This window comes from Bombina bombina, chromosome 5 (assembly GCF_027579735.1).
Source record: "Bombina bombina isolate aBomBom1 chromosome 5, aBomBom1.pri, whole genome shotgun sequence".
Taxonomy (NCBI): Eukaryota; Metazoa; Chordata; class Amphibia; order Anura; family Bombinatoridae; genus Bombina; species Bombina bombina.
This window is the reverse complement of record NC_069503.1, coordinates 885122518-885150221: the sequence shown is the minus strand read 5'-3', so window position 1 is coordinate 885150221 and position 27704 is coordinate 885122518. Positions and strand designations below refer to the sequence as shown.

Below are 27704 nucleotides of genomic sequence, written 5' to 3'. Positions count from 1 at the left end.
AGGAAACTGACTGCTATTATTTAAAGTGAAGGTAAAGTTTAAACCTTCTGAATACAAAAATGAATTTGTCAAGCATTCAGTAAGCAGATCGCTAACTTTTTATCCCAATTTCTTTTACATTTATGAATTAAAAGATTTTTTTTATTCACCACCGTTCCGATGTTGACTCCTCCCAGCCACTATTTCCTTATTTTCTGGTCCCACACGCTCTAAACATCATTCAAAGGCGTGTTCACAGTGCTCCTTTGAACTGCGCCTGTGTAAATCTGTGATTTCACCCCTTATTGCGCGTGCGCTAATCAGCGAATCCTTTTATGTAATATGGGGATTCAGGCACAATAAGAATACGCATGCGCAAAACGGGTGCATGCGTGGGTTCCAAGATAAAAAAATATATAGCGCATGCACAGATCATCCAGTGACACTGTGCCCTGGCAGGCAGGCACTGAAACGCACACGTGTGAAGGAAACTGACTGCTATTATTTAACACAGTCAAAAAAGTGTTGTTTTTATAAATCTACACTACTGTTACACCAGATATGAGTTGCACTGGGGTGACACTGTGCCCTGGCAGGCAGGCACTGAAACGCACACGTGTGAAGGAAACTGACTGCTATTATTTAACACAGTCAAAAAAGTGTTGTTTTTTTTAAATCTACACTACTGTTACACCAGATATGAGTTGCACTGGGGTGACACTGTGCCCTGGCAGGCACTGAAACGCACACGTGTGAAGGAAACTGACTGCTATTATTTCGCAGTCAAAAAAATGTTTTTTTTTTTAAATGTACACTACTGTTACACCAGATATGAGTTGCACTGGGGTGACACTGTGCCCTGGCAGGCAGGCAGGCACTGAAACGCACACGTGTGAAGGAAACTGACTGCTATTATTTAACACAGTCAAAAAAGTGTTGTTTTTTTTAAATGTACACTACTGTTACACCAGATATGAGTTGCACTGGGGTGACACTGTGCCCTGGCAGGCAGGCACTGAAACGCACACGTGTGAGAGAAACTGACTGCTATTATTTAACACAGTCAAAAAATTGTTGGTTTTTTTAAATGTACACTACTGTTACACCAGATATGAGTTGCACTTGGGTGACACTTTGCCCTGGCAGGCAGGCACTGAAACGCACAAGTGTAAAGGAAACTGACTACTATTATTTAAAGTGAAGGTAAAGTTTAAACCTTCTGAATACAATAATGAATTTGTCAAGCATTCAGTAAGCAGATCGCTAACTTTTTATCCCAATTTCTTTTACATTTATGAATTAAAAGATTTTTTTTTTATTCACCACCGTTCCGATGTTGACTCCTCCCAGCCACTATTTCCTTATTTTCTGGTCCCACACGCTCTAAACATCATTCAAAGGCGTGTTCACAGTGCTCCGTTGAACTGCGCCTGTGTAAATCTGTGATTTCACCCCTTATTGCGCGTGCGCTAATCAGCGAATCCTTTTATGTAATATGGGGATTCAGGCACAATAAGAATACGCATGCGCAAAACGGGTGCATGCGTGGGTTCCAAGATAAAAAAATATATAGCGCATGCACAGATCATCCAGTGACACTGTGCCCTGGCAGGCAGGCACTGAAACGCACACGTGTGAAGGAAACTGACTGCTATTATTTAACACAGTCAAAAAAGTGTTGTTTTTATAAATCTACACTACTGTTACACCAGATATGAGTTGCACTGGGGTGACACTGTGCCCTGGCAGGCAGGCACTGAAACGCACACGTGTGAAGGAAACTGACTGCTATTATTTAACACAGTCAAAAAAGTGTTGTTTTTTTTAATGTACACTACTGTTACACCAGATTTGAGTTGCACTGGGGTGACACTGTGCCCTGGCAGGCAGGCACTGAAACGCACACGTGTGAAGGAAACTGACTGCTATTATTTAACACAGTCAAAAAAGTGTTGTTTTTTTTAAATCTACACTACTGTTACACCAGATATGAGTTACACTGGGGTGACACTGTGCCCTGGCAGGCACTGAAACGCACACGTGTGAAGGAAACTGACTGCTATTATTTCGCAGTCAAAAAAATGTTGTTTTTTTTAAATGTACACTACTGTTACACCAGATATGAGTTGCACTGGGGTGACACTGTGCCCTGGCAGGCAGGCAGGCACTGAAACGCACACGTGTGAAGGAAACTGACTGCTATTATTTAACACAGTCAAAAAAGTGTTGTTTTTTTTAAATGTACACTACTGTTACACCAGATATGAGTTGCACTGGGGTGACACTGTGCCCTGGCAGGCAGGCACTGAAACGCACACGTGTGAGAGAAACTGACTGCTATTATTTAACACAGTCAAAAATTGTTGGTTTTTTTAAATGTACACTACTGTTACACCAGATATGAGTTGCACTTGGGTGACACTTTGCCCTGGCAGGCAGGCAGGCACTGAAACGCACAAGTGTAAAGGAAACTGACTGCTATTATTTAAAGTGAAGGTAAAGTTTAAACCTTCTGAATACAATAATGAATTTGTCAAGCATTCAGTAAGCAGATCGCTAACTTTTTATCCCAATTTCTTTTACATTTATGAATTAAAAGATTTTTTTTTTATTCACCACCATTCCGATGTTGACTCCTCCCAGCCACTATTTCCTTATTTTCTGGTCCCACACGCTCTAAACATCATTCAAAGGCGTGTTCACAGTGCTCCGTTGAACTGCGCCTGTGTAAATCTGTGATTTCACCCCTTATTGCGCGTGCGCTAATCAGCGAATCCTTTTATGTAATATGGGGATTCAGGCACAATAAGAATACGCATGCGCAAAACGGGTGCATGCGTGGGTTCCAAGATAAAAAAATATATAGCGCATGCACAGATCATCCAGTGACACTGTGCCCTGGCAGGCAGGCACTGAAACGCACACGTGTGAAGGAAACTGACTGCTATTATTTAACACAGTCAAAAAAGTGTTGTTTTTATAAATCTACACTACTGTTACACCAGATATGAGTTGCACTGGGGTGACACTGTGCCCTGGCTGGCAGGCACTGAAACGCACACGTGTGAAGGAAACTGACTGCTATTATTTAACACAGTCAAAAAAGTGTTTTTTTTTTTTTAAATCTACACTACTGTTATACCAGATATGAGTTGCACTGGGGGTGACACTGTGCCCTGGCAGGCAGGCACTGAAACGCACACGTGTGAAGGAAACTGACTGCTATTATTTAACACAGTCAAAAAAGTGTTGTTTTTTTTAAATGTACACTACTGTTACACCAGATATGAGTGGTGGCACTGGGCAAGTGGGCACAGTATACGCTGTGAGCCTGACACACACGCTGGCAGGCAGGCAACTGCAATTCGATTACATAGAAAAAAAAAAAAGCAGACTGATGTTCTAGCCCTAAAAAGGGGCTTTTTGGGGTGCTGTCCTTACAGCAGAGATCAGATGAGTCCTTCAGGACTGTAGTGGACACTGAATACACTAGCCTAGCTATCGATTTTCCCTATTAAATCAGCAGCAGCTACATTGTCCTCCTCTCACTAAGAATGCAGCTTCCGAATGAATCTAAAATGGATGCTGTCCAGGAGGTAGGAGGGTCTGGGAGGGAGGGTCTGCTGCTGATTGGCTGGAATGTGTCTGCTGACTGTGAGGTACAGGGTCAAAGTATTACTCAATGATGACGAATAGGGGGCGGATCGAACATCGCATATGTTCGCCCGCTGCGGCAAACGCGAACATGCTATGTTCGCCGGGAACTATTCGCCGGTGAACTATTCGCGACATCACTAAACAGGATTTAAATGCAAACTATAACACACTCGTACTTTACAAAGTGTGAAAGTGCACTTGTCCTGCTTCTAAAGTGATATAGATTAGCTAAATGTGGTAGTAGTGAGCACAGATCTACGCGTTTCGGCAGCACCCCCCTGCCTTTATCTTTTTATCCATATTTCTCTCTCATCATCTTCTTGTAAATGTTTTGCTTCATGTTTCTCTTTGCAAATATATAATATTATCCAGCACATGCAATCTACAAGTCAATATTTTTTATAAGTTCAATAGTTTAATATGATGCATTGTTTTACTCTTAAATTATTTATTTATTTTTATTTTAAACTATAAATAAATGTTTTTATTAGAGAATTTTTAATCTAGTACCTTTTTGCAATTTTATTCATATCTGAGTTGATGATAAACTAGGGAATTGTATAGCATAAATAGAGCCATTATAATTTTTTTTATATATAAAACGAAAGAAGCACAGCTGTACAGTATACCACATTTTAGAGTATGACTTTAAAGGGACAGTGAAGTCAAAATTAAACTTTCACTATTCAGACAAACATCCAGTATTAAACAACTTTCCAATTTACTTGTACTATCAAATTTGCTTCATTTTCTTGACATCCTTATTTTTTTAAAGCATACCTAGGTAGTCTGAGCATCAATGGGCTACTGGACAATAGCTGATGGTTAGTGGCTGCACATATATGTCTCTTGTCATTGCCTCACAAGATGTGTTCAGGTAGCTCCCAGTAGTACATTGCTGCTCCTGAGTTGCCTCTTCAACAAAGAATACAAAGTAAATAAAGAAAATGCTATAATTGAAGTAAACTAGAAATGTATTTAGAATTGCTTACTCTATCTAAATCATTAAAGTTTAATGTTGACTTTACTGACCCTTTTACAGGTATTGTTACAACATACAGTATAAATATGTCTAAAAGGACTTGGACTGATTAAATGAAAACACAGAGCAAACAACAATTTAAGGACAATGATTTGTATATTGCCTCTTAATTATATGTTAACCCTTTAATTACTAATTGCATGGGTGGATTGTGCACCTTTAGGTGTTTTATATATTTTTGTCATGTTCCTGTGAACATTTTTCAATCTTGATAAGAAAAATGTAATTTGTACTTCATTATACATTCAGCTTTCTACTGGTATGCATGCTATATTTTTTCTGCAATATGGAAAATATATAATATTAAACTAGACAAAATAAGGGCTACAACACCCCATTCAGTTTAAATAACCGTATACAAGTTTACATTGTCTGAAAGAAAGGATAGAGAATTTAATAATAGTTCATAAGTTATACTCTATAAATATAAACAGTCATTTTTTGTGTGTGCACTCCCTGGAGAGGAAGCACTGTGATCAGTTCTTGCCCTCTGCCATTACTCTGAATGTACTGCTGGCTAGCAAAGAAGTAGCTAAAAAGCAGCTTAAAGGGATACTGAACCCAATTTTTTTCTTTCATGATTCAGATAGAACATGCACTTTTAAGCAATTTTCTACTTTTCTTCTATTATCAATTTTTCTTCGTTCTCTTGCTATCTTTATTTGAAAAAGAAGGCATCTAAGCTAAGTAGCCAGCAAATGTTTGGTTCAGAACCATTGGACAGCACTTGTTTATTGGTGCTGTCCAATCAGCAAGGACAACCCAGGTTGTTCACCAAAAATGGGCCGGCATCTAAACTTACATTCTTGCTTTTCAAAGAAACATACCAAGAGAATGAAGAAAATTTTATAATAGGAGTAAATTAGAAAGTTGCTTAAAATTGCATGCTTTATCTGAATCACAAAAGAAAATGTTTGGGTTCAGTGTCCCTTTAAACTAAATTAAAGTTAAAGTAGTAGTAAAGGTAATGCTCCAAGCCATCAGCAACACAAAAAACAAAAAATATTTTTGTTAATGGGGTAATAACTTGACAAGAAGTTAAACTTGCAAAATTATTGTCTAACACGACTGGAGTCAATCAACTAACAAGGACATTTGTAAATTGTTATTAAATTGTGTAAATTTTAAATTTCATGACTAAAAGTGTAAATTGGACATTTTTTAAGCCTTTTCTGCCTGAAAAAAAAGCTGTTCCCATCTTTAAAATAATGATTTTAACCTCACACATGAATCAACTAAATGTTTTTGTTGTATTCATTTGGTTTTGCTAAAGAAATGTTAATTTATTGTTTTTTTACATTCATCCAAAAACTAATCCATATGGCTTATGATCATTTATAATAAGTTAAAGACTGTTGCTAATGTATAAACTTTATTCCGTTATTCATTTTGCAATATGCAATATATACTTTTTTATATATAATTATATAAAATTGCACCATATGTCTTCATTTGATTCATCTATAGTCTACTTAAAATAAAGAACAATACATTTTCTAAAAGAACTGTAGAACAAATTCCTTGTTTAGCTGATGTTATAATGAGACTATGGGCTGCTTTTATGAAGTTGCAGATACAGGTTTGATGCCCTTGCGCTGCAGACTAAGGATGACAGTGTTATATCACACCAGACTGTTCCAACTAGGATGATTGACAACACCATGTAAACTAAGTATGTCTTTCTTGGGTTTTATTTTTCAGTTTTGGCCATGCATGAAAATGTACTAAAATGTCCAACACCAGGATGCACTGGCAGGGGACATGTTAATAGTAACCGTAACACACATAGGAGGTATGTAAACTTTTCATACATTTTGTGGTGAACAATAACAAAACAAAAATAAGCACTATGCACAAAATAAGAAAAAATATTCAACTCGATGAGAATATACACAAAAATATATTTTATTTGAATAATTATTTTTAAATTTTTTTGGTAGTAGGGATCCTTGTAGACTTAAAACTAAAAAAGAAGAGAGAGATCCACACATAGCATTACTCTGTAACCACACAGAAATGATTCCACCCAAAAGGATTTCACTAAAATGTTCATGTGCTACTATAGCTCAAACATAAATTGTTTCTTTATTGTTTTTTACCTTGTACAAGACACTCATTTACAAAATGTACAGTATTTTCCAATATTTCAAACGTCTGACATAATATTAAAAAACAAACAAACAGAAAAAGAAAAAACAAAAAAATATGTGGAATAGGGGTCCTTATACTTATCCCTTCTCTGACCCAGCTATCAAGATGACATTGGCAGCTATAAAGTATATGATCCAGAGAAAAAGATTTATCTATCTATATTCATTTAACATATATCAGCTATTAAGCAAAACAGGTCTATCAGACAAACATCACCCGTAGGGGTGGGGGGACTGGGAATGAAGCAAAGATACTAGATCTTGAAGTATACAGGAGACAAGAATAAGACATGCTGGGGGTAAAGAGAAGAAAGATGAAGGTAGGATGGAGGGGTCAGCCTATTATTTAACACTAGGTAAAATGTTTGCCTAAGCATTTGCTTCTAAAGGGAGATTTTGAAAGACAGAAGACAAGAGGGGCGCCTCATGTGTGTATCAATATGCAGATCAGATGATAATATATAGAGCCAAGTTGGTACTCACATTTGATCCAAGTACACTATTGTACTAGTAGGTGCAGGCTAGTAACTTGGGGTGTACCAGCTAACCCTCTCCAGATGTAGATTGGTTGAAGCAGAGGGATTCTGCCATCCTTGGCAATAGGTGGAAAGTCAGTTAAAGCAGTGAAAGCTGCTATAAGTGAAGGTAAACCCAAGCTTGTATAAAACAAGTGAATTTATTAAAAACAAATTTTAAAAACATATAAACAAGCAATGGTTTGTAATGCAACGCGTTTCTCAGCCCCAGCATGGGCTGTTTCATCAGGCATAATGAACCTTCTGGCTATCCATTTAAACTAAACTAAAACCAATGGTAAACAAGGACACTCCCCAAGGCGTGTGTGTGAAAGTGCACAGTAATAATTAAATGATTTACAACAGCAAAAACCACACATGATTAGATAGAACATGATCATCCTAAAGAAGCCATGTACATCCACAAATTGCATAAAAAATACTTTATGTATACTTTGGTATAATGTGAGTACCCATTTTTTCTTCTTCCTATATCTTTTGTTTTGGTATACTGATATACACATGAGGCGTCCCTCTTGTTTTTTTATTATTTCTTAAAGGGAGATTTTGTTTGTTTTTAAGTGGTGATATTCCTCTAAGGACAAAAGTTTGGTGGTTTTATCCCTCCATTCTCCTAGGGTTGAAATATTATGAGATTTCCATTTATGAGCTATTAGTAATTTAGCACTATTTAGTCCAATTCTAAATATGTTTAGCCTTATACTGCATGAACATTTAAGGGGCTAAGAATAATATTAATGGTGTCAGGGGGATATTAGATCCCAGCAATGGTTTAAAGGTTTTCCCCATTAGTTCCCAAACATTGGATATAACAGGTAATTGCAACTATATGTGAGATAAAGTACAAAGGGCTCCACAACCATGCCAGCAAGCATTGAAAGCGTTGGGGGAAGATTTTATTGTCTCTCTAGAGTTAAATACCATCTAAGGAGAAGATTATGATTTAGTTCCAAAATCCAAGGGGAAACAGAGAATTTTCATGTACACCTAAAAAGTGTTTGCCTTTGTTTATTGTCTAAAGTAGTATTCAAAACTAAATGCCAGCTATTGATAAACTGCGGGAGGGAGCGCAAAATGTTTTGGTCCAGGAGGCATCTGGATTTTGCTAAAGTTCTCCTAGGTAGATGTTCCATAAGGCATAGTTGCTCAAAAGTTTTGGGGTCACATAAATAAAAGTGTTTATAAGGAGAGGTCTGCAAGAGTTCTTGAAGTTGAACATATTTTAGCCATGACATAAAGTTGCCATTTGCAATTGTTTGCTACGCTAATATAGTTTTCAGTTTACTTCCTTCTACTAGGGTGTGGAGGGAACAGTTTCACCAATCGCCACATACGTTTGCATTATATAATATTGGAGAATCAGATATCGGAGAATAAACTGATACAAGCACCCAATTTTAAACACCAAACTGTGACACTGGAACCTTCTTATAAAATGTATTGTTCATAAAAAAATGTTTAGATACCAGTATTACTAAGGGTCATAAACTGGAAGCAGCACAGAGAAACATTAGCTTGTAACAATCAACATATTGTGCCTATTTATTGCCTAGTGCTGTCACTCGGACATACTTCTTCAGGTTCCTATTGTTATTATATTCTAGGATATAGTATATACTATTGTATAAAGTAGGGGGATTTAAAGTGATATTAAACCCCCACAAAATATTTTGTGATTCAGACAGAGCATACAATTTACTTCTATTATCAACTTTATTCTTTGTTGAAGAGATACCTAAGTAGGTGTCTAAAGCACTACTTAGCTGGAAATGGGGCTCTTGAAAATAACATGCGTGCAAAACTGCTGCCGTAAGGTGCTCCAGACACATGCACGCTACTGAGCTTACATCCCTGCTTTTCAAAAAAATATGCTAAGAGAAAAAAGGAAATGTCATAATAGAAGTAAATTAGAAGGTTGTTTAAAATTGCATGCTCTATCTGAGCCATGAAAGAGAAAACTTTTGGGTTTCATGTCCCTTTAAGCCTGACAAATGTGAATGTTGCCAACAATGGCTAGATTACAAGTGGAGCGCTAACTTATTTATATATATATATTTTTTTATCGATTGATGATGAAAACTTGATGCTGTTTTGAAGGCAAAGGGGCCGAATTATCAAGCTCCGAATGTTTCCGTACAAACCTTCAGGCTCTCTGGAAACTGCAGTTATGAAGCAGCGGTCTAAAGACCGCTGCTCCGTAACTTGTCCGCCTGCTCTGAGGCTGCAGACATCAATCGGCCCGATCCTATACGATCTGGGTGCTTGACACCACCTGCTAGCACAAATCTGAAGGGGGAGGAATTGCACAAGCAGTTCACAAGAACTGCTTGTGCAATAATCAATGCAGATAGCGTATGCTACCGGGATTTATCGATGTGCGGCGGACATGATACGCTACATCATATCATGTCCACTCGCACTTTAATAAATTGGCCCCAAAGGGTGGTCATGCCAAATATTGATATGAGACTACCAGACTTTCTTTGTGTTGTGTTAATAATTTGATTTGTCATTTTCCTTATGGGCTTTGCACCCAGGCATGTCTGGGCTTAACAGCCTGAGACCCTAAAAGCCGTGAAGCTCTCTGTGAGTGCTGGTGAGCACCCAGGCCTGTGAGTTTTGCAGGCCTTCAGTTAGTGCAGTTAACCATGCACGTTCATCGGGAGGGTTTTGTAGCGTGCCCCAGAGAAGCCTAAGGGGAAAAGGAGTAAGCGCAATCACGCTATCTAACCTCTAGATGTTAGCAATCCCGAGTCTTTCACTTGTGCATTTTACTTTCAACTTGTAATATGAGTGCAAGAATAGGAGTGCTTTTGATTTAACTTGGGCATAGTTAGCGCTCAATAGCACTGACATTTTCGCATGCCCCTTGTAATCTAGACCAAAATGTAAAGTCAATTATTTCACTATCCTTTGAGATACTTATATGAGTAACATTTAGCCAACACTTCAGCAAAAACTAAGGTTATGGGCATAGATAGATCTTAACCTTTTTATAAAAAAAAAAAGAGAGAGCATCACCAACTTTAGATCGATCTATAAATCAATTGATCTACAAACTACTGTTTTGCTGAAAAAAATGTTTTAAAATTATTGGTTGTGTATTATTTGTATTATCTTCTTTCTTTTATATATATATATATATATATATATATATATATATATATATATATATATATATATATATATATACAGGTAGCCCTCAGTTTACGCCGGGGTTAGGTTCCAGAAGGAATGGTTGTAAATCGAAACCGTTGTAAATTGAAACCCAATTTATAATGTAAGTCAATGGGAAGTGAGGGAGATAGGTTCCAGGCCCCTCTCAAAATTGTCATAAGTAACACCTAATACATTATTTTTAAACCTTTGACATGAAGACTTTAAATGTTAAACAGCATTATAAATCTAATAAAATAATCACACAACACAGAATATATAATTAAACTAAGTTAAATGAACAAAAACATTTGCTAAACAGCATTATAAACCTAATAAAATAATCACACAACACAGACTTCACTTGCATTTTTCTGCAAACAGTTCTTTCTATGCATTCCAATCTGGACTGATTTATAGACAGGAAGATCTTGTTGTTGATTAATTTCAGCTTGCTTTGCTGCAACACAAGCGGACAGCTCCACCTACTGGCTATTTTAATAAATGCACTGCTTCTCAATGCTTTTCAATAGCAGTCACATGACTGGAAAAAAAGGTTGTTATTCTGAAACGGTGTAAATTGAACCGTTGTAAAATGAGGGCCACCTATATAAAAATAAGATTAATAACACATTATCTCTACAATAAAGTCTTTCAGGTTGTCCTATTGCAGCAGCTGAAAAACTCTCAAAAGTCCATGACAAGCACTACCCATCCAGTCCTGGAGCCAACCTTGAATCAATTCACAGGTATAAAAGTCAGATATTATGATTGCAAATATGTAAATATTTCTGGTTGTTATTGTTTAGCACATTTGCTTAATTGATCATATCATGTTTAAAAAATAACCGCATGCGTAATTGTGATATTAATAATTTGAAGCATTTAAAAATATTAATTCCATAAAAATGTATGTAGTTTAAAGTTGACAAAAACCATTTCCAAAGAATCCCTATTGTTAAATGTTAAAGATACCATAACAATATCAAGCCCTTATCTTCAGCTATAATATATTAAAACTATCTTAAAGGGATAGTAGACCACAACATTTTTTTTTTATGATTTGGATAGAACATACAATTTTAAACAAATTTGCAATTTACTTCTATTATCAAATTTGCTTCATTCCCATGTTATCTATTGCTGAAAGGACAGCATTGCACTGCTGGCAGCTAGCTGAACACATCTAGTTAACCAATCACAAGAGACAAATGTGTGCAGGCACCAATTAGCAGCAGCAACTACTAGTGTATGATATATGCATATTCATTTTTTAACAAGGGATACTAAGAGAATGAAGCACATTTGGAAATAGAAATTAATTTAAAAGTGTCTTAAAATGACATGCTCTATCTGAATCATGCAAGTTTAATTTTGACTTTCCCATCCCTTTAATAAACTAAGCCATTGTGCTCCGTTTATCATTGGCCGGGCAGTCGCTATTATGAACCTCGCCATTCCAGCCTCACGGCGAGTGGGCAGCATTTGCTGACCGCATTTTACTTTGCACGAGCCGCTGCTTGTGCAATGCCAACCCCTGCTTGCACTCAGCTAATCGTGCCCAAACAGGGACTGTCAATCACCCTGATCGGATAGGAAGGATTGAAATCCTCGCAAGCCTGAAACACTGCGGTTGGAAGGCAGTCTTCACAGCTTAATAAACTGAGCCCATTATCTCTATGTTATTAAAGAGTCATTATATTAATTCATATCATACTTGTAAAAAGCAGCAATTAAATATGATATTATATGAAAGCTAAAGTTCTTTAAGATGATATTAAAACTGGTAGGAATATAATGTCTGTGCACATCTGATACTCAAGTATCAGCTGCACACTGGTTGATAGGCAGAGCTCCAATTACCTTGGTTGTGGACATAAACAAACATGATCAATAATCACAGGAATATCTGTCTATATTAATGTTTTAAAAATATCTCTTATAGATTTACCACATTAAACCCAGATATAATCAATTTATCCGGCACTGTTAATGCTGTCATACATTATTGTATGGAATTGTGAAGTAATAATTAAAATACAATTTAAATATTATCATGACACACAATTCACACATACTTATTAACACATATACACTCATCTAAACATATGTGCACACTTATTTCTGCATAATCCTACTCAAATGAGCACTCACATGTGGATATGTAGCTTTACATCTTATGAATGATTATGATTTAAGTTTAAACTTTTTTTTTGTCCAGGCTTTTGAATTTGTTAAAGTAATTCAGCTAAATAATAATTCATTATGTACTTAAATCTGCTATGAAAAGAAGCTCTGATATATATACAGTATGTGTGTATATATATATATCATTAAAAAAACAATATAGTGAATTACAATTTAAAGAGATAGAAAAGTCAAGTCAAAATTAAAAATGTGGCTGGTGTATTTTAATTATTAATAGAAGCATTTTTGCAAAATGATTTCCATTAGAAAAAGGGCTTCTAGTAACAATGATTACTTTTTCATCAGCATTACGCACATATTGTACGTGTGACTATAGCATCATCATTCAAACATCATGTCTGCTCCGAGAGCTGGAGGTCGTATCTATGTAGTGCGCCAATGAAGACTGGAAGAATTTGTGTCATACAAACCACTGCTGAAACTCTGAGCAGGTGTGGTGTTTGAATGCAGATGCACGGGTCACTCGCAGCATATGTGCATATGCCACTAACTAACAGAAATCACTTTTACTAGAAGCATCTTTGCTAATAGAATTTGTATTGCAAATATTCTACTATTAAAAATGAAATGCTCCCATGCATATTTCAATTTTTGCTATTCTAATGAATTACAATCCTACATAAATGAAGAAGTATAAAATTCTTCATAGCGTTTAATATTAAGGTTAAGTAAAAGCTGTTTAAATTTAAGGTGAACCTAAAAACAAGTGCATAACTGTGCACAGCTAAGTCTTGGGACTCACTGGCTAATAGGAACAATTTCTGCTCACAAAAAGTTGGTTTATCCAGTAAAAGAGCATTCATTTCTTAAAATTAATGTTTCTGCACCACTTTTAATTACTTCAACATTTCAACATGTCCCTTTAAGTTGATTTTTTTTTACATAACTGCTGTTCCCCATGGTGCATGAAAACCAAAACTTAATTGTATCTACTAAAAAAACTGTATAGGAAGATTATATTTTTGTTTGATTTACTTTAAAATAAGCAATATATGCAAATAAAGTAGAAAACAGATGCTAAGTGAAAGAACAGCATATCACAATATGCCAAATTACTTAACACACACAATAATTAAGAATTTACTTTAATTTTTTTTGAGTATCAAAATCAGGGAAAATGCAGAAATGTAGAAACAACATCCCACTCTAATCTATGATAATTTCCGTTTAAAGGGTTTTGCGTGGCTTTTTCAGAGTTTTCAAATTAAAAGCCATTCAATCACTGCAAACAAAAACAAAACAAACGCACAAAAAAACATAACTTATTTATTACTAGATTTGTGTGTGCCCCTCTGGCATAACAATCCCCTATATACCTTGCATTGGGACAAAATTCAAAATGGAGTTTAAATACTGTACATCAAAAAGCCCTCAGCCTACATGCTTACTCACACAAACCTGCAACCACAAGTTAATAAGCTATAACCTCCGCAATTCAAACATAACTGTCTGGATATGGCCTTGCTAACATTCTCTGTTTAATGTTTTTTTTTACCATTCATTTGAATTATCAGATTGTGGTCTATTCTTAGTGCATGGCCGCAATAAGGATAGCTCACCCTGCACTATCAATAGCGCTTCACTTGTAATCTAGTCCATTATTGCAGCTAAGCATTGGATAATATTCATTTCCTTCTTTTCCTCTGTGTAGCTCACCTCTCAGGGCAACATGTGTAAAACATGTTGAAGTAACACAGTTCAGTTATCGAGCAGCACAACCAGTTACTACAGCACGAGCAACTATAATCAAAGATCATGAAAGATTTGGGAAAGCTCCATTTGACTATGCCAGCTTTGATGCACAAGTGTTTGGTAAACACACAATTGCAACAGTTGTGCGCAGCCAAGAGACTAATGATATTGAAGGTAAGAAATTTTCTATGATTATATTTAAAAAAAAACTTGTAGTCAGTTTCTTATTTAAAGGGACACTTTTATTTTTGCATTAGAAATTATTCACAGCATCTGCAGGTAAAATAAATGTTTTTAAAAGCATTTAAATTATATTTTTTTAAATAAAATATGCATTGTTTTGCAGTCCTGTAACACACCCCCTGAAAAGGCTATTGAATGCTGTTTATGTAGTAATACCAGGTTTCTGCATTACACTCCAGCCTCTCTGGGGAGAGTGGAAATACAACAATAAAAATGTTTAAACTGCAATTTATTTATTTTTCATTATGCATAATGAAACATTTATGAGGAATTACGGGTTCATTTATAATATACTCCACTGTAAGAATCAGTTACACCTCTTTAAAAGCTATTTATTTTCATTGCTGCATATAAAAGAGTGTACTTTATAATTTATTGCAGCCTTTTTTTTTACATCAAAATAGTTGTTGCTGTTTGTGGAGTGTGTCACTGTCCACCAATACAGCTATGGGAATTGTGGATGTCAGCCACTGAGCTTCTGTCTCATGGAACAGCTTTGTACAAACATGCAGTTTCTGCTAATTTAAAATAATAACGCCGAAAGTATGTGACTACAACTACTAATTATTGAGTTCAGATGTTTCAGCCATGCCCATTGCTAACACGTACATACAATTCAGCACATACCCGTGAAATCTCCATAGACAAATATTCTCAGTACAATGGATCTTAGTGAAGATCTCAGTGACTTTGAACTGGTAATGTAAGTGCCATTATTGTGAAGTGGAAGAATCTAGGAGCAACAACAGCCCAGCTATGAAGTGATCGCCACTAAGAGGTAGCTCATACAAACATACAGACAAGCATGTAACAATTGCCGATCTTCTGTTGCATTACTCACTAGAGAGTTCCAAACTGCCCCTGGAAGCAAAATCAGCACAATAATTGTGTTTTAGGAGTTTAATGAAATAGGTTTCTTTGACCAAGCAACTGTACACATGTTTTGCTTCAATATACAAAATGCCAAGAGTAATGTAGAGTGGTGTAAAGCATGCTACCTCTGGACTCTAGAGCAATGAAAACATTCTCTGGAGTGATAAAAATCCCACCACTATTTTGCAGGGAAATGTCATACTGGTCCAGCATGACTGTGACTCTGTGTATAATGCAAGGTTCATAAGGTTGACATGATTTAATGTGTTGGAATAGAGGAACTCAAGTGGCTTGCACAGAGCCCTGACTTTAACCCTACTGAACATCTTTGGGATGAATTGGAATGCTGATTGCAAGCCAGACCTTCTCATGCAAAATTAGTGCCGGACCTCACAAATGCTCTTTTAGCTGAATGGGCAAAAATTCCCACATACACACTCTAAACTCTTGTGGGAAGCCATCCTAAAAGAGCAGCAGCTCTCATAGCCAAAAATGGGGTGGGGATAAACTCCATATTATTGTTGATTATTTTAGAATGGGATGTCTAATAAGAACATATAGGGCAAATTTATCAAGGGCCGAATAGCCCCTGATGCCCCTGTTTCCGTGCGAGCCTTCAGACTCGCCAGAAACAGCAGTTATGAAGCAGCGGTCTTAAGACCACTGCTCCTTAACTGGTCCGCTGCCTCTGAAGCTGCGGGCATCAATCCGCCCGATCGTGTATGATCGTGTTTATTGACACCCCCTGCTAGAGACCGATTGGCTGCAAATCTGCAGGGGCGGCATTGCACAAGCAGTTCACTAGAACTGCTTGTGCAATGTTAAATGCCGACAGCGTATGCTGTTGGCATTCAGCGATGTCTGATGGACATCATGCCCGCCAGACTTTGATAAATCAGCCCCATATGTGTATGTGGTCAGGTTTTCACATACTTTTGGTCATATAGTGTATTTCCAAACTGTTTAAATATTGTTACTTTAAATGCATGACTATATGTATATGGGTACATATACATACTTAAAATGTAAATGCAAAATTATTTATAGTTAAAGCAAAATTGTACTGTGCAAAACATTATAACATAGTAAGTGTAATCAAATTTGTCTTTAACAGCAAAACAATATACAAGTCCAGTGAAATCTTCCAATCAACTGCTTAGTGCCCACACACAGAGTCCCTGCCATGCCAATTCTTATAGCTACGGTCAGTGTAGTGAAGACACCCACATAGCAGCAGCTGCTGCTATCCTCAACCTTTCCACCCGTTGCAGGGAAGCAGCAGCAGAGATCCTGTCCAACAAACCACTGAGTCTTTCTGCCAAGGTAGGAGAATCCAGGAACCTGGAGGGTGTAGTTGTTACTGATCTGTGAATAAAGTGTTTTTTACTTTAGAGTTACATTTCTCACAATTTATTACATCTGCTATGTGTTTGTCTTAAAAATGTATGTAAAAGGAAAAATGTTTCATGAACTAGCTATAAGGTCATTTGCTTTTTGAACATATAATATGTAATATGTAATTAAATAAATATGACATGCCCACTTGCATTTGCTGAAAGAAGGAGGAGAAAAAGCCGCTTCCAACATTTTTTTTCATGGGTAATGGAGCTGAATTTTTTAACTACCTATTTTCAGATAGCTGTGAATTTCCTGGGGCATATGCATCGACTAATCCTTTTTTGTTCTAGTTATTGTAGAAGATATCATGACAAGTTGTTATAACCATTTGGATGATCACAGAATATGCTGAATAAGCCATGTAATCATTTGTTTTCTTCAGTATTTATTTATTAGTAGAGTCTTCCCATATGCCATATTTTAGCCTCATGCAGATATGCAGATTACATGCATTCTAATTACTTATAAATATATATAATCTAAATATGACATCATATTTAATAAACTTATACCTTATGTTATTTCTGTTAGTTTTACAGTTTTTTGTTTTTTTTCCTCAATACAAAGCATGGACACTGCATCATTCCAGCAAAGACGTATATATACAGGCAGTCCTTTTTTGTCTAAAATATTACACCAGCATTGTTTCCTTTTTTATTTGTATCTTACATTTATTCAAATATACAGTACTTCTGAAAGTGACCTGAAACATGGGATAACAATATTTATTTACAAGAAATAATTAATATATTATGTATTTGATAGTTTATTGAATATCATTTGTTATTGTCTGTTAATAGTGCATTAGATTTGATTTACAAATTCCACATATCAAAAATGCATTCAAATGTTAAAAAGCTACACCCAATTATTGGTCGAGAAATCCCCCTACAATGGAAACATTTACTGTAATGATTAAAATGCAATCCCAAATGTTATAAAAGGTTTTTAGAAAAAAAGGAGAGGTGTCATGTTACTTATATGCTAAAATAAAAGGGACATGTTACCTACAGTATCTTACAAAAGTGAGTACACCCGTCACGTTTTTGTAAATATTTTATTATATCTTTTCATGTGACAACACTGAAGAAATGACACTGCTGCAATGTAAAGTAGTGAGTGTACAGCCTGTATAACAGTGTAAATTTGCTGTACCCTCAAAATAACTCAACACGCAGCCATTAATGTCTAAACCGTTGGGAACAAAAGTGAGTACACCCCTAAGTGGAAATGTTTAAATTGGGCTCAAAGTGTCAATATTTTGTGCGGCCACCATTATTTTCCAGCACTGCATTAACCCTCTTGGGCATAAAGTTCACCAGAGCTTCACAGGTTGCCACTGGAATCCTCTTCCACTCCTCCATGACATCATAACAGAGCTGGTGGATGTTAGAGACCTTGTGCTCCCACACATTCCATTTGAGGATGCCCCACAAATTCTCAATAGGGTTTAGGTCTGGAGAAATGATTGGCCAGTCCATCACCTTTACCTTCAGATTCTTTAGCAAGGCAATGGTCGTCTTGGAGGTGTGCTTGGGGTCGTTATCATGTTGGAATACTGCCCTGCAGCCCAGTCTCTGAAGCTCTGCTTCAGTAAGTCACAGTACATGTTGGCATTCATGGTTCCTTCAATGAACTGTAGCTCCCCAGTGCCAGCAGCACTCATGCAGGCCAAGACCATGACTCTCCCAGCACCATGCTTGATTGTAGGCAAGACACACTTGTCTTTGTACTCCTCACCTGGGTGCCGCCACACATGCTTGACACCATCTGAACCACATACGTTTATCTTGGTCTCATCGGACCACAGGACATGGTTCCAGTAATCTATGTCCTTAGTCTGCTTGTCTTCAGCAAACTGTTTGTGGGCTTTCTTGTGCATCATCTTTAGAAAAAGGCTTCCCTCTAGGACGACAGCCATGCAGACCAATTTGATGCAGTGTGCAGAGTATGGTCTGAGCACTGACAGGCTGACCCCCCACCCCTTCAACCTGTGCAGCAATGTTGGCAGCACTCATACATCTATTTCCCAAAGACAACCTCTGGTTAGGACGCTGAGCACGTGCATTCAACTTCTTTGGTCGACCATGGTGAGGCCTGTTCTGTAAAACCGCTGTAGGGTCTTACCCACCGTGCTGCAGCTCAGTTTCAGGGTCTTGGCAATCTTCTTATAGCCTAGGCCATCTTTATGTAGAGCAACAATTCTTTTTTTCAGATCCTCAGAGAGTTTTTTTCCATGAGGTGCCATGTTGAACTTCCAGTGACCAGTATGAGGGAGTGTTAGAGTGATAACACTAAATTTAACACACCTGCTCCTCATTCACACCTGAGACCTTGTAACACTAACGAGTCACATGACACCGGGGAGGGTAAATGGCTAATTGGGCCCAATTTGGACATTTACACTTAGGGGTGTACTCACTTTTGTTGCCAATGGTTTAGACATTAATGGCTGTGTGTTGAGTTATTTTGAGGGGACAGCAAATTTGCACTGTTATACAGGCTGTACACTCACTATTTTACATTGTAGCAAAGTGTAATTTCTTCAGTGTTGTCACATGAAAAGATGTAATAAAATATTTACAAAAACGTGAGGGGTGTGCTCACTTTTGTGAGATACTGTATATGCTAAAATAATTAAAAGTGATGCAGCATTTCTGTAAAAAGTTGACTAGAAAATAGGCATGTGAATTCTGATTTAGACAAATGCAAAAAAAAAAATTCACAAATGTTGCTGTATTGTCTGCTTTATTTTGAAACAGCAAAAGGAGCAGCCCCTTTAACAAATAAATTAATGTCATCCAAAAATTTATTATTTAGTTTCTGCATTTTTAACTCTTACTCTAAAGGTGGGAAAGGTTTTTCTGCTGGTGGCAAAGGTTTCAAATGAACACAATTTAATTTAATAATGATCATGCAATAGGCTTCTCTGTTGTAATATTTGCATACAGTATATTTGTTCCAATCAATCACATAACAGTATTCATATTGTGTGATTACCTTATCTAGTTGGTAACTAGCCATAGAACAATCTATTTTGCTATTGTTTGTTCCCAGGTTGAGCGCTTCTCTTTTTTAATTTATGCAAGTCTCCCTAAGTGTGATGCGGGAATCCAGACATGGAGCTGTTGCTCAGTGTGCCTAGAAGGATATGGCTGCACGTCACTGACGAGGCCCACACTAGGCCAAAATGAACGTCTGGGGTTTTGCAGTTTCCCTTGTTCAGAGAGGGATTGCCTGGTATTTTGGGGCTGTACTGTTAAGTCAGGATCAGACTTATATGCTACAGGAAAGTTCTTCTTTGTGAAAGGCACATGTTGAGCAAAAAGAGGCTGCTTCTTGGGTGGTAACTAGCCATAGAACAAGCTATTATGCTATTGTTCATTCCTCGGTTGAGCGATTCTCTCTATTAATGTATGCTTATCTAGTTTCAGTTCGCAGTTGTATTACTGCAACTGCTCTGTTACCAACAGTTTTTACTCACCTCTGCTGTTTATAATAAACCAGCATTTGTTTTACCCTGCAACTGGAATCCAAGCCTTATTGATACATATGCTTCAGCAGCACAATAACTTAACATTACATGGTGTCAGAAGAAATGGATCTCTTCTATTGACAGCTGGAGTCCCAATTTCCACAATGAACTGGGAAGCAAGTAACTTGCCTGATGCATGCCGGAAGTTCAGACAACATGCAGGTCTCATGTTCTGCGGCCCCCTGAAAAGTAAGAGTGAGGATGAAAAATGTTATTACCTTCTACTATGGGTTGGTGAAAATGGCAGACATTTTCAATACATGAACCTTACCTACAGACAATGCTATATCATTAAAGTCATATTACGACTGTTTCTCAGCATATGTCGAGCAATTCATAACAGACTTGCGGCTCCTTGCTTGGGATTGCAATTATGCTCAAATCGATGAGATGATCTGAGACCACATTGTCTTCAGCATACACTCTGCAAAGGTGAGAGAGAAATTAATAAATGTCGGGTCAGAGTTAACGCTAGAAAAAGCTATGGATTTCGCAAGATCACATGATTTGGTCCAGACACAGCTACTGTTCATTTCCAGATGCCCAGGCTCAGACACTCTATGTGGTGACGCCATTCAAGAGGTTTACTGCCGACACTAGCAATGGCGCAGACTGGAGGCATCATGGCGCCACTTGCATACAGAAGTATGAACAGGCTTTACGATCACATAATTCTGACCCAGCACATACTGCAGAGTGTGACTACTATGGAAACAAGCCACATGCTGCCCCCTGGCAATGTCCTGAAAAGGGGAAAGTATGCAAGTCATATGGAAAACTTAACCACTTCACCAAAGTGTACCACTCCCGTTGCTGGAAAAAAGTTCATGCCGTAAACAAAGATGGCACTGACCCAGAAGAGCATGAAAAAATATTCATAGACTCCGTGACCCGAAACAGTCAGAGTCCAGACATAGAGCAAGCCTTAACAAGTTTCCAAGTTGGTCCAAATCAAATTGAAATATGTTTCACTCTGTGACCAGCACCTCACCCCCTGTATGGCTATGGTGGTGAACACCTGGCAGTTAAAGGTAATTGTGACTTGAAATTTCAACAAGAAAGGCACTCAATTGTTCCTGAAATTCTACATCGCAGACATGAGGGCACTTCCTGTTATAGACCTAAAAGTTATTTGGCCTCATCAAACTGGTACTATCCATCACAAGTAGTCCAATTGAAGTACCGATCATGGAAAAATTCAAAGTCTTCAAAGGAATCGGCCTATTCCCTGGTGAGTGTACCATACACTTAAACCCACAGGCAACCAAAGTAGCGCACCCACCGAGACGCATCCCTCTCGCATTACACAGCCACCTGTAAGGTTTCCACTCCAGCTTTTCGTTATTACCACAGTTTTCCTCCACTCACCTGTATTTAAGGCATGTCTCCGCCCCAAACAAGTGCTTAGTTATTGTGTTCAGTACAGCTAAGCTGTTTGCACTGTTTGTTAGAACAGCCATTTGCCTACATATTGAAGCAGATAATAACCGAATATCTGGATTACAAATACCAGCTGCAGCTGGTCCATTAAAAGACTTTCCGTCTCAGTACTGACATCCAAAGAAACCTGCTGGGCTTGCCTAACATCCTCTCTCAGGTTTGATTCTGCTTCACACTGCGGGAATTGGTTCAGCCTTTTACTGCTGTCACTATTGTGAGTTGGTTCACAGCCGAGTTCACACACAAACCGCAAACTACCGGGACTTACCCAGGATACCATCCAGTGAGTGACAACTTTAACTTACCTCCTGTCTACACATAGACTTTCCTGTTACACTTTCCCAAACTGACGGGGATACGGGAAGCGGCGATAAGAGTTTAGGAAGCCGCAATCATTACAGCGCTACGGAACCAGAGTGACGTCACCGTAAGGGAACTCAACAGGAGTCTGTCACGCCCCTGCCTCCGGCTTCAAGTTTCACAGCGCTAGTTCCCTTCAACACACAGGGAATCTACACACAGGGAATCACCGAAGCCTGTCAGTTGCTACAGGAGACAAGATCGCACACAGGCTTAGTCTGTCAGGTTAACTCCTATGTAAGACGTGCAACGCTTGCTCTAATAGTAAAGCTGAAAGTAACCATTCCATTCAATCCTCATCTCACATTGTTGAACTTGCTACATTATATGGTAGCCATTTCGCAACATATTGACAAAAGCAGTCATTTGATAAACTTCACTCTAATACATCACAGCCTATGCTAATACAATAGTCTGTTACTCAGAGTGATACATTCATTAGATTAAGCTCTTTGGCAGTTGACATCCAACATTAGTTAAGCCATTACACCACCTTAAAAAAGAGCTTGAAAGCATGGAGAGGCAGGGTGTTATCATTAAATTTATAGAGCCTACAGATTGGGTTAACTTCATGGTTATTGCTGAAAAACCAGATACAGACAAATTGTGGGTATGTCTAGACCCAAGAGATCTCAATAAGGCAATCAAGCAACCTCATTATCCTTTGCCTACTCTCGAAGATATCACTCCCAAGCTAGTAGGTGCTCAATACTTTAGTGTCCTAGATACTAGATCTGGCTATTGGGCTATTAAGCTCACCAAAGAATATTCCAAACTCATGACTTTCAACACAGCCTTTGGGCAATACAGTTTCAAACATGGAATAATATCAGCCAAAAAATGAATTTCAGCGGAAAAAAAGATTAAACTTATGAACGTTTAAATGGAGTAACAGCCATAGTAAATGACATCCTCATCTACAGTAAAACCAAAACAGAGCATGATCAAAACCTTGCCACTATTTTACAGTGTTCCAGAGAAAGGAGTGTCAAGCTTAACCCAGAAAAAGCATTGTCTGTGCCACAGAAGTCAGTTATTTCTCATGACTGATGGAGTAAAGCCTGATCCTGCTGTGAAAGACATGAAGCCACTGAAAGACAAAGGTGAACTTGAGACAGTTATAGGCATGATCAACTACCTCTTGAAATTTGCACCCAACCCTTCTGGCATCACCGCACCCTTGTGACAACTTCTAAAGGAATCAACAAGACAAAGCTTTAAACAAAATAAAAGAGCTGCTCGCATGTGAGCTACAACCAGTATTAGTATACTTTGATCCTCACCAAAAAATAAAGCTACAGGTTGATGCTTCCAAGTATGGAATCGGAGAGGTATTGTTGTAGGATGAAAGACCTATCACAAATGCATCAAAATCACTCACTGAAAGTGAAATTAACTACATGCTAAGCGAAAAATACATTTTTGCAATACTGTTTGGCTGCAAGCGTTTCCATCAATATATCTATGGCTGCCATAGTCTAATAGAAAGTGACCATTTCCCTTTAGAGTCCATCATGCGCAAACCAATGACATCAAGTCCTCCAAGGCTTTAAAGAATGAATCTACAACTCCAGAGGTATAACTTCACTATCATTCACCACCCAGGCAAAGTCATTCCAATTGCAGACCGGAAAATCATTATCTGTCCATGACTCAAGCCTCAGTGAAGGTATGGACATACAAGTGTACACTGTATATAGCAGTCTTCCTATCAGTGACCAAAAGTTAGAAGAAATCAAAACTCAGACTAAAAGAGACTCACAGTTCCAAATACTAAAAGACATCATACAAATTGGCTGACCTGATGACAGAAAGAAATGCCCCAAAACTTCTTGGCATTCTGGAATCACCAAGATGAACTCTCATAACTACATGACATGATCTTTAAAGTGAATGTCAATTTTGATGCTAAAGTGCCCAGTTTTTTAAAATTAAATTAAAAACAGGGGCACTTTAATTCATCAAAATTTACATTTCACTCCTGTTGAGAAAAAAAACTTACCTTTTAATCTTCACAGCAGCTCCAGTTTCCTCTGCCCGTCGCAAAGCCTCTTCCTGGGTCTAAAATTAGGAATCTGGCTTCCTCCAATCACAGCGTTGAATCAGACACTGATTTCCCCGGGGGGGGGGGAAGCCATGATTGGAGGATGGCCTATCCATCATATCTGACGTCAGAAATGGCTTGCAACGACCGGAGGAAGCTGGAGCTGCTGTGAAGATTAAAAGGTAAGTTTTTTTTTCTCAACAGGAGTGAAATGTAAATTTTGATGAATTAAAGTGCCCCTATTTTTAATCAAATTTTTAAAAACCGGGCACTTTATCATCAAAATTGACATTCACTTTAAAGGCGAGAAAATTGTCATTCCCTCAAGCCTTCATCCAGAAATGTTGTTACGCATACCCGACAGCCACCTAGGCAAAAGTACAAGCAAAGAGCAAGTGATATTTTGTTTTGGCCTGGAATGGGAAAGCAAATCAAAGAAATCATCAATAATAATATATATGCCTCACATACCATCCTTCCAACTCTAGAGAGCCCATGATCAGCCACAGAGTACCTGAAAGACTGTGGCAAATAGAAGCTATTGGTTTATTCACTTTGCACAATATGCAGATATTTCAAGCTGGACAGACTTTACAGCACAACATCCACTGCTGTAATACACAAGTTAAAGGCTGCCTTCGCAAGGCATTAGATCCCAGAGACAATCATCTCAGACAACGGACCCCAGTATGTATCCAGTGAACATAAAGCATTCGCCAACCCATGGGCTTTTTCTCACATCACTTCAAATTCATATGCATTAGCTGAGAAAACAGTACAGACAGAAAAATCACAACTGGTAAAGGGAAGAGAAGACAAGAAAGATCCATACCTCAGTATCTTGGAATATCACAACAGCCCTATCGATAATTTCAAGTTACCAGCACAGCTGCTTATGAGTCACCATTTGAGATCCATGCTTCCAACTACCAACCAACATCATTCATCACAATGATATCAGAACCCGATAGCTACACAGTCAACCGCTTAAGAGGAGCTACTACAACAAGTCAGCTAGACCATTATCACAACTCGCTGAAGGGTAGACAGTTCATGTGCAGGAACATGGGCAGTAGCACCCAGCAGTCATCACCATATTAACAGATCCTACTATGTGTGCACAAGTCATGGGCTAGAATACCTTCACAACAGACGCCACCTCCTAGACATAAGAGAGTCACACAGCACCAACAAGAATGCATTCTCAGTACCAGAGAACATCAGCCCAGGTATTACAAAACCGTACCATGCACCATCTAAAGGCCATTACGTGTCTAACTGACAACAGCAACGAACCATCCACACTGATCACTCCTCCTCATCCACACCTACCCCCTAAAGAGCTAGATATGGACGGCAGATAAAGCCCAGTGACATACTGGACCTATAACCATTCAAAGGTATATTCAAACAGCTACTATTACCTGATGTAGAACTTTGTTTATGAACTTCTACCTGAAGCACCCCAGTCAGATAGACTCATTCTGCATTGTTTTACTATATATTATATGTTTTTGCTACAGGACAATATTTAGTTTTCCTGCTTTTCTCCCATTGCATATATTTAAAAAAAAAAAAAAAAAAGGGAGATGTAATATTTGCATATATATGTTCCAGCCAATCAGAAAACAGCATTCATGTTGTGTAATGACCTTTACCTTATCTAGTTTCAGTTGGCATTTGGATTTCTGTAACTGCTCTGTTAGCAACCATTTTTACTCAGCTATGCTGTTTATAATAAACCAGCATCTGTTTTATCCTGCAACTGGAATCCAAGCTTTATTGATACATATGCTTCAGCTGCACGATAACTAAACATTACATCAGTATGGCAGCTTCATTTTTTATCTTGACAATCTTTACCCCATCTATGAAAAAAGACATAATACATGTTTGTGCTGCTGCTAACTTGCAGCAATAACACTAGCTACTACTTTATTTAATTTTAAGCTGATATGCAGCTACTCCTCTGCTGCCCTCAAGATGTAAATAAAAGACATTTTCATTGACAAACAAACTCTGAACAAGCTAATTGCAAAAGGAAGGACAAACCAAAAGAACATTTTTATTTGTAACAAATGATTAATCACAAACAATTTTTTTGTCTGTGCATGTCTACTACAAAATATAACATAAACATCTCAAATTAAAAAAGATGATATTTTGCATACATAGATTCTCACAATTTGCTCAGTAGTCACATCCATTGTAAAGGAACTTTAAAGGGACATGAAACCCCAAATTTTTATTCCTTGATTCAGAAAGATCATATATCTTATATACTTTGTTGAAGGAGCAGTAATGCACTACATATTATGGGCCAGATTACAAGTGGAGCACAAAATAGCACTGTCACAAGCACGATATTTATGCTCCACTCATAATTCCAGCGCAAGGAATTGTGCACCAGTATCTGAAGTGGCCGCAATGCGAACTTCCTTAGGCTCCAATGCAGGCTTCTATAGGCTCCAATGCGAGACTCGCCCTCATGCCGTGAGACACAGTGTGAGAACTAGCGCAGCGAAGGGGGTAAGTCACGCAGCGATGGGCAACAATTTAATACATATGTATATGAATATATATATATATATATATATATATACACAGTATGTGTTAATATGTGTATATACACATATTAACACATAAAAAAAAAATATATATATATATATATATATATATATATATAAAAGCAAATACATATACTGTATATTTACAGGGAACACATCATTCCCATAGACCGCAATGTAAAGACATTTTTAAGTGCCATTTTTTTTCTCTAACACCCCACACCTGTTACTTTTAACCCCTAAAAACTGCCTAGTGAAATAGCTTATTTAGGACACTTTCAGAAAAGGTTTATTTTCTGAGCACTAATTGCTACCGCGAGTTCCCGATAGCAATAACCAGCCACTTGCACACAAATGGGCTATTTTGCCAATTTGCAGGCGCTCGATAAATTAGAGCTCCACTTGTAATCTAACCCTAAAGGTATTAGTAGAGTCTATAATAGGTGCATCCAGTACATACCCTGCATGACAGTCTTGCATAAGTTGCTGACACAGCGTTTCTCTGTACATACATTTAAAAACACATACTTTATAAGGAAAAAATAATAATTATATGCCCCGTTAAATATTTTTATCACTCACCTCTATAATTTCCAATATTTTTAAATCTAATATTGCAAATATGAAATTTATATAATTAATTATAAATATCAGTAGTGCTATGTTCTTTTTTCTGGATTGATTTGTTGTTTCTGTTAAATCATAATTTAGTGTTTTTGTTTAATTTCAAAAGTTTTACATAATATCATTACTACACCTAATCAGGAGAAATCAAACCCAGCAGGAAGTGACTGAATAATTATTATTGTACTTGTTGAGTGTTC

General features: G+C 37.5%; 1 protein-coding gene across 1 annotated transcript in view; it reads left to right on the top strand.

Annotated features, from left to right (window-relative positions):
* Positions 1 to 27704, top strand: part of ST18 (ST18 C2H2C-type zinc finger transcription factor) — a 283008-nt gene that overhangs the window by 162427 nt on the left and 92877 nt on the right. The window contains 4 exon segments of the mRNA XM_053713138.1: positions 6380 to 6470; positions 11171 to 11269; positions 14392 to 14594; positions 16651 to 16859. Coding sequence (XP_053569113.1) covers positions 6380 to 6470; positions 11171 to 11269; positions 14392 to 14594; positions 16651 to 16859 — 602 coding nt within the window.